At 34.2% G+C, this 13,668-nt stretch overlaps 1 protein-coding gene across 1 annotated transcript in view; it reads right to left on the reverse strand.

Moving 5' to 3' along the window:
- The window catches only part of LOC134851450 (mucin-2-like), a 353,473-nt gene extending 340,183 nt beyond the window's left edge, over positions 1–13,290 (reverse strand). The window contains exons 1-2 of the mRNA XM_063867549.1: positions 13,234–13,290; positions 5,118–7,277 (exon numbers count right to left, since the gene is read on the reverse strand). Of these exons, the coding sequence (XP_063723619.1) occupies positions 5,118–7,143 (2,026 nt within the window). The 5' untranslated portion in view covers positions 7,144–7,277; positions 13,234–13,290. The remainder of the gene's footprint in view (positions 1–5,117; positions 7,278–13,233) is intronic.
- Between the last annotated feature and the right edge of the window lie 378 nt (positions 13,291–13,668).

Consider the following 13,668-nt stretch of genomic DNA (forward strand, 5'->3'; position numbering starts at 1 on the left):
TGTCATGGTTGTGTTTTGCTAAGCAAGTGTGATTATAGAATATTATTTCCGTATTTGAACGTTATTTTTCAGAGAACTAGTTATTTCAATTTTACATTTAATAACCTGCAGGTTTCACTACATAAAATTCTTCGATGATGTCTTTTTTTTCTTTGAAAAATCTTGTTCAAAAGTTTTCCAATCATTTTTTTTTGGTAAAATTGAACTGAACAACACTTTTGGGCTGCCTCGTTGAGTGCGGTTTGTAATAATGCTGTACATCTATGGATCCAGTTATGATGAACAGGATTCTTTATAAGTTCTGGGCCTATATTCGTTTTTAGGTTTGCTATTGCGGCATTTTCTTCAGCATCTGTTCCTGTGAAAATCATTAGGGATTTGCCTAATATAACTGATGATCCACACCAAAGGTATGAATTGATCTTATTTTGTATTGATTCTACTGTATTTGATGTTTGGCAAAAAAGTTTGAGCTCTTTCTTACTGATTTCATATTTTTGTAAGTAAAAAAGTGATGGTACTTTGTTTTTCATTGCTACAAACTGATAGTCTTGGCTAATGACTGGGTTTTGTGTTGGAAAAAATCGGCTTGATAATGAGGAAAACAGTTTTTTTTGTTGAGTAATTTTTCGTTGTTCAGCGTTCTGTGAATGTAAAAATGGTTCGAAAAAATATGTTTGCACTGCAATATATTTTTGATATTTCTTTTGTTTGAGTCTGTTTCAGATATTTCTTTTAAACTTTGTTTACGATGCTGGCTTCTATTAGAAAAGATTTCAAGAAGATGACTGGTTTCAATCTCGCAGAAAATTTTTTGATTTTTTTGTCCGTATTATTTGTTTTGTTGATTATATGGTTAATTTTCAGGTTGGTATGTTTGAGTAATTTTTGTCGTGAAAACTGACTGATTATGTTTTTGTAGTTTTAATTGATGCTGATTACAGCCATAGTCTTTGAATTAGAGTTTTTTTGTTTCAACCATGTTTGTTAAGTAATTTTTGATAATGGAAATTGAAAAGAATCAATTTTGGTTTGAAAAATCTTTTCCTTTTTGGTTTTCTATTGAAAAATCATTTTTTATAGCTAGATATAAATGTGTATCATAATGTATCGATGAATTTAAACCAAAAATAGGTGTAGCTGTTGATTGTAATTACGATTGCTGAGGCTATCTTATTTTGTAGTTTTGTATTTGTGTGGTGTAGAAATGAGATACCCTGTTGTGTAGTTACTGGTATTGTTGTAACTATTTCTTCATTTGTAAAATGTGACGGAGTCTGAAAATTTTGTTGATTCAGCGTCGTTGTTCCATTTAGATTCTCTCTTGCAAGTGTTTTGATCATTATTTTTGCTATAAAAATGATTTGTTTTGTTGTTTCAGAGTCAAAATGGTCTGCTTTTTTGAACTTTGTGTGAGATATGTTGTCATTGGATTTTGGAGGAGCTGAGGCTTATGTATGATTGTAGTATCTGATTCTGTTGCGGTGTGTTTTCTCGAGAAAATGTTTTTATTTAGAATTGAAACTTAATTTTTTTTTGTGAGCGGTTATTCGACTTAATATAACCTATTACTTGTTTATGTGGTATAACTAGAAGATCGTACTGGGAATTTTTGAAGAGGCAATTGTTGATTACTGCGGATTGCTTGCTTTTTTCTATCTTTCATAGAGATATAAGTTTTAAGAGGAAAGATGATTGCTAAACCCGGGTGTTCGAATTTCTGAAAAAGTTAGTCCTTATTTATTTTCTGATTGTTATTCTAAGTTATCGGATCGTATGTTCGTCTTGACAAGACGGGTTGATTAAAAGAAAAATCAATTCTTTTGAATGATGTGTACTGCTCTGAAACTAGTTGCCTCCTCCGCTTTTGAGTTTTTTAATCTTACAAAAAAAGGGATCAACATGAGATCGAGGGATGGAGAATAGTAAATCATTCCACAAGGTAGAGATAAAACTAGAACGCAAGTAGATTTTTGAATAATGTTTTTGAGATTACTACTTTCAACGTTTGTTATAAGACTTTGTAGAACAAGAGGCAGGGATCAAGTGACGGATGTGTAACCGATGTTCTTCACTCTTTAGCTTAATTCAATTGGTGAATTTCGAAAGCAAAAACTGTCAGTTAGTCTTGGGTAACTTAAGCAGTTGGCAAGTGAATTGACATCTTTGGTTGTTACACACTTAATTAAAAGGAGGGTGTCAAAATAAAGTTATTAGATCAAAGGAAGTTCTGGATTATCTTGATTTTGAAAAGGATTAAGTTTAAGTTTTGTAACAGTAAAGATCCCAGGAGAGGCCTTGAGGATCTGGTTTTTTAAATAAAATTAAGGTCTCTCGAAATAAAAGATCCAAGGAGAAGCTTCGATTATCTTATAATTCAGTTAAAATAAGAGTTCATAAGGTCAAAGAATGAACGAGGAGAAGCCTTGCTAATCTTGTATTTTAGATTTAATTTCGAAAACAGAAAATTTATTTTAGGTAAAAAAAAAGATGAATTTTTCATTGAATTAAATTTTTTGGATGTTTTAGATGAACAAGTCGGCAGACAGGGGGTTTTCTTTGCATTGAACACTGATGTGCAATGGCAACTAATGGTCAAAATAAGTGTGTGTTGTTTAAAAAATATGCAGATTTAAAATTTTACAGTAAATGAGTTTCTAGTTATGGTGGATTTTTAGTTATGGTGGACTTTTATTCGGTTTTTAGTAATTTTTAGTTATGGTGGACTTTTATTCAATTTTGGTTATTCTATTGCCGTTAGGTTATTAATAAAATAACCAATTTAATAAAGCTTTGTAAAATAAATTTACGGCTCAAATAACAGTTAATATAGTAGTAATAGGATTTACTGCACGAATTGTTATTGGTTAATTGCTGCGGCTTCTGCTTGCTTACGCCTTGCTATGCCAATTTGGGATCCGTCGTTTTGTGATGGAGGTTCGTCTTGAGATTTGGCGTGGTTTTATTCGACTTATTAGGACGTGGAAATATTCTGATTTTTTTTTCTAATTTGTTTAATGGTTTCTAAAACTAAATAAGTAGGATGTCTGCTCTAGTTTCGTTGGTCGTACCAGATGAGTTTATGTCCCCGTGGCCTTCTCATAAAGTAATTCCGGATAGGGTCAACAGTCTATTCATCGCGCTATCTATTTTCGACAGGATAGGTTCGTGCAACTCCTTAATCTAGTATCTATTCTTTTTTGCAGATGATGTTAGGTTGATTTCAAAAAACTGCATATTCACGCAAGTGCTTTCATAAATACAAGAATGAACTCTGCGCCTGTTGGAACTTTTTTGGAATTTTTAAAAATAAAAAACAAACGACAAGACCTTCTACAGTGCTGATTTAAATTAACCGGACAAAACGCGTTAAACTTGAAATTTAAAACGCATTTTTCTCAAATTGGGTTGAGTTTAGGTGAAGACTTATGAAGACAAAACTTGCTTAAAATTTTAGCAAACTTTTTATGATGTAATTTGTTTTGCGAAATTCGGGTCTGAATTTTTACCCCAAAAATGGGTCATTTTGGCTTTTCTTAGTTAATCAAAAATTAAGCCGAAAAAACCCAGTCGATCACTGACATAATTATATCAAAGTGAGCCACTTACGTAGCCCAACAAACTTTAAGAAGTGTATTTTCTCCATAAAAAAAATGCAAATCGTTTAAAAATTGTTTTTAAATAAAAAGTTGGTTTTTTTATTTAGTAAAAATGACCTTTTTTGTCTATCAAACAAAAATAAAGTTTATGATACAATATTTTGGAGATTGTACCCTTTTCAAAGTTTGCTGGGATACGTAAGGAGCTCACTTTGATATAATTATGTCAGTGATCGACTGGGTTTTTTCGGCTTAATTTTTGATTAACTAAGAAAAGCCAAAATGACCCATTTTTGGGGTAAAATTTCAGACCCGAATTTCGCAAAACCAATTACACCATGTTAAATCTACTTACATTTTAAGCAAGTTTTGTCTTCATAAGTTATCACCCAAACTCAACCCAATTAGATAAAAATGCCTTTTAAGTTTCAAGTTTAACGCGTTTTGTCCGGTTAATTTAAATCAGCACTGTATAACTGAAAATGATTTTGGTAGTTAAACGTAAGCTTTGAGAAAAAATTCGAGTTTGATCTTGAGTTATGACAAAATGGTACTATTAGATTTGATGAAAAAACAACTTCTTCAATTAGCCCCTCAACTTTAGCATGCGAAAACTGTCTTGCCAAAAAATTGAAGAGACATTTTCTTTAATTGTGAATCTTTTATGATTTTTTTCCATTCTTTCTTAGTGACCGGAATATTTTGTGCTTTTTGCACTGTTATTGGGCGTTACCGACTACCTAGGTCAGTCACTTGGTGCACCGATTTTTTTTATTTCAAAATGAGTAAAAAAAAAGTTGAGCAGTTATTTTAAATTAATATAGTTTGAAGACCGTACAAACTATCAGTTTTTAAACAGCTTCTCTGTTAGGCAACTGCTCTCGCGAAGGAAAAAAAACGCATGCTTAGTTAATTTCTAGTTTCAATCAGCAGATGAAATGACCCACCATGGGATCTTTTCCACACCCATCTCAACAAAGTTAAGTTTCTTTTAGCATACTTCTTTTATAATTTGATGTTTTCTAAACGCTTCATAAAACATTTCAAAGCAAAGGTTATCTCCCATTTCTAAAAATATCATTTTTAATTTACATCACAAGTGGTTTTGAAAAAAGTTTAGTTACAAAGTTATTCGCTGATATTTGTCGGAATGCCAATGCCAATTCATAGAAAAAACTTTTTTATTCTTATAATTTAGTTGAATTTCTGATGTCAGGTCCTCAGTGGAAAAAAATTCTCAACTTTTTGCATGCGCTTTTCCACATATCAGCCTTATGTCAAGCATTCGGTTTGCTGCATTTTAATTCTCGGAGACTTTATGACTCCCATAATCTACGTTCGGTTATTTTCTATGTTTCTCCGGAGTTGCTTGATATAATTAGACCATGTGATTACACTATGATAAAGAAGTTTTAGGAGCAGTTTTAATACGTGATAGAAACAGGAGAGAGCTGGTTGTATAACTATGTTGCGATTTGAAACTTAATGAAATTTTCTTCAATAAACTTAAGTACTCACCCTTTCTGATTTTAGTTAGTTTTTGTATCGTTTTTTCGTCGGGAATTTCAGGTCTCCAAACCCTCGTATTCGTACTAACACTCTCCTTCGCATTCGTATTTGTATTAGCATTCGTATTCGCATCCGTTATCGTATTCGCATTGGCGTTGGTATTAGTATTCGTCGTATTCGCCGTCGTCTTCTTCTTCTTCTTATTCTTCTTCTTACTCGATGTCACTTTGGCAGTTTCGTCGGTCATCGCAGCCGCAGGAGTCACTGAAACGTCCATTGGCACATTCGCTGGCGCTATCATTGGCACTTTTGCTGGCGTGCTCACTGCCGCATTTACTGGTACATTTGGCGCTGGAGTTTGCTGCATCGTCGGGGGCGTTTTTGGTTGCTGCTGAGGTGTTAAGTTAACGTTTCTTGAAGTATTTGCCGGCATTTGAAAATGTTGCCTGCCTAATTGCTCCAAGTAGGTACTCGATGCTGCAAATGGTCCTGTTACTTCAGTTTGCACTGGCATTGCGTTCGGATATGAATTCTTTCTATAGGGTATCCAAGGTTGCTCTTGCTGCTGTTCGGGATCCAAGTATAATACGCGCTGATTCTTGGTCGTTTTGTATACCGGCTCTTGGGAATCGGATCGTTTTATTGATCTCGGTTGATTATTATCTCTCCTACTGTGACCTCCGTACTTTGGAATATTGGAAGAAATCCCATAGTTTGTCAAATCTGCTGGACGACCCGCTGCTTTTTGTGTCCTTAACTGCTGCTGGTTGTCATCATACCCTTGCATGTCTCCACTTTGATGAAAAAAATTGATGGCCGGCACTGGTTGGCTTTTTTTCGAGCCTGCAAACGTTGCTTCAAACCCATCTTGCATTGGGTGGGGATACGATCCTCTTCTTCTGGGGCCAGATGCTGAAACAGGAAGTGGAGGGTCGTATGGTTCTTGGGATGCAGATCGAACATGGGCTCCGAGCTGGGTTCGATGTCTAAATTGAGGTGTACTGAATGCATCATGCAGGGTTGATAGCGGTTGCATCTGAAGTCCTGTCGGTTGCTTCAGTTGCGATGTCGGATGCTGCACAAGTGGTTTCGGAGACTTCAACGGAGATGTCGCTTGCATCTGAAATCCTGTCGGTTGCTTCAGCGGTGATGTCGGATGCTGCACAGGTGCTGTTGGAGGCTTCAACGGAGATGTCGTTTGCATCTGAAGTCCTGTCGGTTGCTTCAGCGGTGATGTCGGATGCTGCACAGGTGGTGTCGGAGGCTTCAACGGAGATGTCGTTTGTATCTGAAGTCCTGTCGGTTGCTTCAGCGGTGATGTCGGATGCTGCACAGGTGGTGCTGGAGGCTTAAACGGAGATGTCGTTTGCATCTGAAGTCCGGTCGGTTGCTTCAGCGGTGATGTCGGATGCTGCACAGGTGGTGTTGGAGGCTTCAACGGAGATGTCGGTTGCATCTGAGTTTCTGTCGGTTGCTTCAACTGTGATGTCGGATGTTGCACATGTGGTATCGGAGACTTCAACGGAGAAGTCGTTTGAATCTGAGGTCCTGTCGGTTGCTTCAGCGGAGATGTCATCTGAATGAGAGGTGCTGACGGTTGCTTCAACGGAGATGTCGTTTGAATTAGAGGTGCTGACGTTTGAATCTGAGGTGCTGTCGGTTGCTTCAGTGGAGATGTCGTTTGAATCAGAGGTGCTGTCGTTTGAATCAGAGGTGCTGTCGGTTGCTTCGCTGGAAATGTCAGTTGCTTCTGCTGTGGTGTCGGATTTGCAGACGTTGCATGCAATCCTTGTATTGTATTCGAAGGTGACGCTCGTGGAGGCGAATCCTGCGATTTTGTTGGACTTAAAGTAGCTCCTAACATTTCGAAAGTATTCCTGGTTGCTCCTTTTGTTGGTTGTTCCTTCTTGCTCCCGGTAGACGTTACACGCTGACTTCCTCGACTGGGGTTCTGAGACGCTGATCGTGAGCCTCCACGCGATAGTGTTTGAGAAACTCCTCTTTGATTTTTTGCGTTGAACTTAGTTGAAGGCATCAATGAGTGGGGAGCTTGATTATAATGAGTACCAGATGAAATACGAGAGGAAGATGAAGATCCAATCGGCGCTGCAGGATGTTTCAGACCATAACGACCAATCCAACGATTTCTTTTTTCGTATGGTGCTGGATCTAAAAAAAATTTTTCTTATCATCCCTTGAACAATTTTTTAGTGAATTTTTAGCGAAACCCATTTTGTAACGCATAATCACACTTTTACTTTTTCGGTCGGAACAAACAGTAGCAAAACATTACAAATCGCAAAATTACTTTCCCTAATTTTTTGTTATTAGCTGGTTTTTCCGACTGCTGTATAAATTTTTTCGAATCTTATCGATCCTAAGAGTTCAAGTTTTCAAGTTTAAAGTTTAAAGCTAAAGCTTAAAGTTTAAAGTTTGGGGTAGGCGGGATTCAAACTTTTGTTGAAAAATTTTTCATTTTTTTTGAACGAGGGAAATGAAATTATGAGATATCCGAAATAACCTAACTATGGCCAAATATTCTGCGGCGCAGTCAATTTAATGAAAAAAAACGACTTAAAAAGAGTTTTTAGACCTTTTTAGGAAATTTTTAGCCAAGAAACTGTTTTTTCGGCGCGCTCTCCCCGCAAAAGTAGTATATTTCCGTGGTGCAGTTAGAAAAAACTTAAATGAATTCACCCAAAACTTCGGAGAGACAAAAAATTTAAGAAGATCAACCTGTCGGTCCATTTTGACGGAATTTGCATGCAATTTGGTTTTTCAGACAAACTTCTGCATGGTAAGGCAGCATTTACATGCAAAATTTGTCAAAAACAGATCAGTTGCTCTTTCCATTAATGTTGTGTGTTCAAAATTTTTGCAATTAATTTTCTAGTTAATTTCTTGCAAATTGTTGACAATACCTTTTGATGGTAAGTTGAATAACATAAAAGTACTCACTATAAAGACCATTTTAAGTAACTAATTACCTAAACTGCTATGAATTCTGGACCAAAGAAAACGTTCGAGGTCGCCGATAATGCCAACAACTTAGCATGAGTTATTGCTCGAACAAATTTTGCATTGGCATTTTTTTGTGCATTGAGAAAGAATAAATTGAGTTTCAATGTGACCTTGAGATAAATTATTTGTCTCATTAACTTTTCAATGCAAAATATAATTATTAGCAAAAAGTTCGGACAGACAAAAATAATTAAAAAGAGAAAATTCAAATATGCATGCAAAAATTGCTCAAAATTTGCAGATTGCTCTTTTTAATTATTTCTGTCTTTCCGAACTTTTTGCAACTCTCTCTAACCACTCCGGACAGAAACAATTGATTGAAAAAGCTATCTGCTAAATTTTCATTAACTTCGCATGCAAAATACAGTGCTGATTTAAATTATCCGGACAAAACGAACAAAACTTAAATTGTTAGACGCGTTTTTCTCAAATTGGGTTAAGATTAGACAAAAAGTGAAGAGAACATAAGTTGCTTACAATTTCACCATTATGGTGCCATTTTTTCTCCGAAATTCTCAACAAAAACTTTACCAAAAGTAAGTTATTTTGGATTTTTTCAATTAATCAAGAATTAGGCTGCAGCTACTCTGTTCATTGATGAGAAATATATATCACAAGAAGTTTCTTACACAGCCCAACAAAGTTCTAGAAGGGTTAAACCTCCGAAACCTGTATGAGAGAAATCAGTTTTGCTTGATAGTCAAGAAACGTGATTTTTAATACATAAAACCCAAAACCTTTAGTTAAAATCAATTTTTAAACATTTTACACAAATGTTTGGAGAATTAATCCTTCTAGAACTTTGTTGGGCTGTGTAAGAAGCTTCTTGGGATATATAATTTTAATCAATGAACAGTTGTTTCAGCGTAATTCTTGATTGTCTGAAAAAAGTCAAAATGACCCTTTTTTTTCTGGTAAAATTTTGGTTGGGAGTTTCAGAGAAAAAAAAATGCACCAAATTAGTTCTGAATTAGTTGAATTGAGAAAAACGTGATTGAAAATTCAATTTTTTTTTTCATTTTGTCCTGATATTTTAAATCAACACTGAATGGGCAGTCCGTTTTTTATGCAACAACAGTGCTGATTCAAGTTGTCCCGATAAAACGAATTAAAATTAAAATTCAAAACGTTACTTCTCATCAAATGGCGGAGTTAATTGTTGCGTGGGATTGTAGCTCATCTAATAGGTGCAATTTTTTTGCCAAATTGTTGCCCAATTTTAACCTTAAAAACGATCGCTTTGTTTTCTTTCAATTAAAATTTACGCCAAAACATTCCGTTGCAACGCTGAAAAAAGGTGATTATTTTTGTATCTGAAATTAGTTTGATATATGAAGCCTTGAGAAGGTATGACCTTCAATTTTTCAAGTGAATCAAAATCCAAATTCTAAATAGTCAATGAATGTTTTTTGGCTTTAAAACAAAAAATTGGTTTTTAAAAGCACAGAAAGAAAAAAATTTACCCTTTTACATGAGGGAATTACTGGCATAAGTTTTACCAGCAATTGAATTTATCAGCAAATGACTCGAAAAATACCAAAAAAATCATTTTGGGGTAAAATTTTGGGTCTAAGTTCTGCATATTATATTGCACCATAAAAGTTGTGCTAAAAATGGGGAAGATTTTATTTTCCCAACTATTTATCTGCAATCAATCCAACTAAAGAAGAAAGTATTTTTATTTTCATTTTTTGTCCGGATAGTGTATGTCGGCTTTTCAAATTTCGGCCAATTGCGCCCTTTCTAAAGTAATTCTCTCTGTTTTAATTTTACTGCTTCTTAAATAAAATGTTTAGTTTCATTTCAGTTGAGAGCATTATCAATTGTTGCTCCGACCATATGAAAAATGGGGATAAACTTTGTATTCGCATATGGTTTAGTTTTTTTTCGTTTTCCAAGCAAAATCCAGTACAACAATTATGTACGGTAATGGCGAGTCAACTGATAAATCTTGGCTCATTTCCAAATTCCCACGCCTCTCATAAAATTGCAAAACAAAGCGGTTCATAAATTGTTCACACGGCAAATTGCATGTTAGAAATTTTGTGAAAATTTAGTTTTAACTGAAAGAATTATTTTTGGAGAACTTCAGCGCCATTTGTGATTCAGCGCCAAATCATCAAGAAATCAAAAAGCTTGCTTTTTTTAACTTCGTTTTTGTTATTTTTTTTGTATTCTTATTTGTTTTTCTAAGAAAAGGTTGTCCAATATGCCTATTTAGCTATAACTGTCGAATGATGCTACGGTTCAATTTTTGGCTCATATCATCTTGTTGCACCAGGCAGAAAGTAAAAGTCATGAATATGATTTTTTATAGACCATGGTCTGAACATTCTGTGCTAGTTGCACAGTTGCCGGCTATCCTTGTTGTCATTAGATTTTGGTAGGTACTTAGTTAAGCGCAAAATCCGTGACCATAAGGTTTTAAGTAGAGATATCAGAAAATAAGGATTTTGTGGTTGCTGTGCAAGTAGCACTAAATTTTCCGTTCATATTTTAAAAATACACAAAATGATTTCTTTCATAAGTTTTTCAGATAAGTGTTGTTTTGGTTGTGCGTGGTGTGATGAAAAGATCTGAAAAAAAACTAAAACTTGAGTGTAACCGAAGGTCCGAAAATGCTGCTAAAAACTTTCGAATTAAAAACATTTACTAAAGTTTCATCGCTTATCCTTCTATAATAGACCTGCTCTTTTTTTACTCGCTCGAAATAGGATTTTAACTTAAAAATTTCAAACTGGTTCTTCTGGTTACTGGAAATTTTTTTTGAAAATTTATAATATTGTTCAAATCAAGATTGAAAGGGCTTAAGTATAGTTTTTTGTCGTAAGGTTTGGATTGAAAAACAAAATAGGCTTGCTCGCTCACCTTGTTGGCACAAAATTAGACCAAAAATCAAAATTTCAATCAAAATTTCAGGTCGAAATTTTAAAAAAATCCATTTCTTTGTCTTTTTCCTTCTAACATAATTCGACGGGTATAGCTTACAATTTTTGGCGGATAAATATGAAAAAAAATATATTGCTTGCAATTTTTGACGAATACAGAAAAAAAATGTTGCCTGACCTCAAAACAAAAATGCTTGTTAAATTAGGCCAATTTAAGATAAGTAATTTGTCCAGGCTTCCATTTTTTTTAACGGCACCTAGGCTTGGCAGCGAATTAATGCGAATCAGAAGTAATTGCAATTTGAGTTTTGGTGGCTAATTTATCCAAATATTACGTTATCAGACTCCAGTTTTATCATAATGAGCAAAGGAAAACAACGAGGCCCAGTTAAAATTGAAGAAACGTGTTCGAAGAAACGTAAAAATACAAACTTTTTATGTTAGGGAGATGTTTGCCACCGGATTCTTCATTTTAAATGAATATCGAAATAAAAAAACTAATCTTTTTTTTTGTAAAATGAAAATTTCCTCAGATCAGACTACTAGGTTTTTTCTACAAAGAACTAGGATGTGAACGCTTATGCAGAGTTTTTTTTGCACCACATTTTTTCAGTTAAACCGTTGTTCTAAAAGTGGCTGGGTAATTTATCGAAATCTTTATGGTTGGGCAGAATGGTTGAGTAACTTTATCGAAAAATTTATCGAAACCTCAAAAGTATCGAAACAACAACTTAAGAAATTGATAGACGTTCTTTTTTGAAAATTAGGGCGTAGCTGTTTCTGCAAAATACTTTCAAAATTGGTGCCTTCAATTGAAAACTTAATCTCAGATTATGTAAGTTACTTTTTCAGTGAAGTTAAAAAAATTTTTTAAACACGTCGAAAAAAATACATGTTAGTCATTTTTTTTCTACAACAAACAGATTTTGAAGGTTGTATCAGAGAGCATTTGTAGAAAAGAACGCGCCGCGCAAACGAGGTCTCATTTTCGATTCAAAAATTACACTTTTTGATGACAATTACTTCGAAAAAAAATTGAGTTCAGCCGTTTTTGGAGAGGAGCTCCCCAAAACTCGTTTTTTCTGGTTGAACTTAAAATCTTGGTTTGAGAAAAGATCAAAAATCTAAAAACATGGGTCCAACATTCCTTCCATAGACAATTTTGAATACTATAGAAAATGGGGTTTGCTAGCAGGAGACAAGGAGAATCAGCACGCACACAAGGAAGTAAGTATCTTTCTTTTCGTGAAAATCGATACAGTGGTTTCTGAGAGAAATAAGTCTTTTATTTAGAGAGAAATCAATAAATTTTCTAAAGAAAATCAGAAAATCATAATAATTAACATAAAACCAAAATCCCATACATTTTGATAAAACTTAATTAGATACACTCTGAACATAGAGAATCACAAAAAAAAGTTTTGATTGCAGATTGGTTTGAATACTATGGAAAATGGGGTATGCCAACAAGAGACAAGGAGAATCCGCTTACACACAAATAAGTAAGGATTTTTTTTGGTGAAAACCGATAGTGGTTTTTGAGAAGAACAAGTTTTTTCTAGAAAATTCATTATTTTTTACAAAGCGTCTCAGAAAATCAAAAAAAAACCAAATCACATTTTGACAAATCTTAATTGAAGACAATGTGAACATAATGAATCGCAAAACAAATTTCAATTGACGCTTATTTTGAAAATATCTGAATCTTTAAATAGCCTTTTTGCGCTCTAAAACCTAGAAAAGTTGAAAAAAAAGTACAAAGGTGATTTTTTCACTTTGCTTAATGCTGAGCCTGAGCTTCCCTGATAAAAAAACTAAACTAGCAAAAAAACTATTTTGTCAAAAAAAACACTACTTTTAAAACAAAGGCTTTTTTCCTGAAAAAATATTCATCCTCAAGGCTTCAAACAGTAAAAATAGCTTGGTGAACTGTATAAAATAGCAGCCAGTACACAGGCTGTGAAACAGACAGGTCATTCGCCATTTTTGTTTCATTTCTGCATGTAAAATTACTTGCCCTGCAAAAAGTCAGAAACTATACGAAATTGTATAAAAAATACTCTTGTTTGTCGAAACATCAAAAAACATTAAAATCGAACACTGTTGTTGGAAGTTTTATGGTTCTTAAATTGTTATCTATCGTGTTATTGCACCAAAAATTTGCACTTTGGTTAAGTTTCACTGATACTATATTGATTATTATTGTACTTACATACCAAATCAAGGGTCTTTTTCCTTGTTGAATATATTATCATATTCAGAGCAACTCAGGTTTTAAAGGTTGATTCAGAGAGGATTCTTTAGAGAGGAAAGTGTTGCAAACGCGTTCTTTGGATTGAACCCAGAAATTTGAATTTGTTAATGGCTATAATTAAGGATGTGAAGCACTTGGGCTCAGCTGTTTACGAAGAGTAGCTCCGGAATTGGATTTTCTGGCTCATCAAAAGCCCCGGAATTGGATTTTCTGGAATCAAAACAATTATTAAAAAAATCAAATCTTTGTGATGCATTTTAATTGAATACAACTAGAAAAAAATTAATCACAAAGTTTTTTTTTTATTGTCGTTTATTTAGCAAAATCTGGATCATGAAATAGTTTTTCTGCGCTCTAAAACCTAGAAAATGAATTCTATTTGAAACAAAAGTTCAAA

The sequence above is a fragment of the Symsagittifera roscoffensis genome, chromosome 7 (genome assembly GCF_963678635.1).
Source record: "Symsagittifera roscoffensis chromosome 7, txSymRosc1.1, whole genome shotgun sequence".
In the NCBI taxonomy this organism is placed as follows: Eukaryota; Metazoa; Xenacoelomorpha; order Acoela; family Convolutidae; genus Symsagittifera; species Symsagittifera roscoffensis.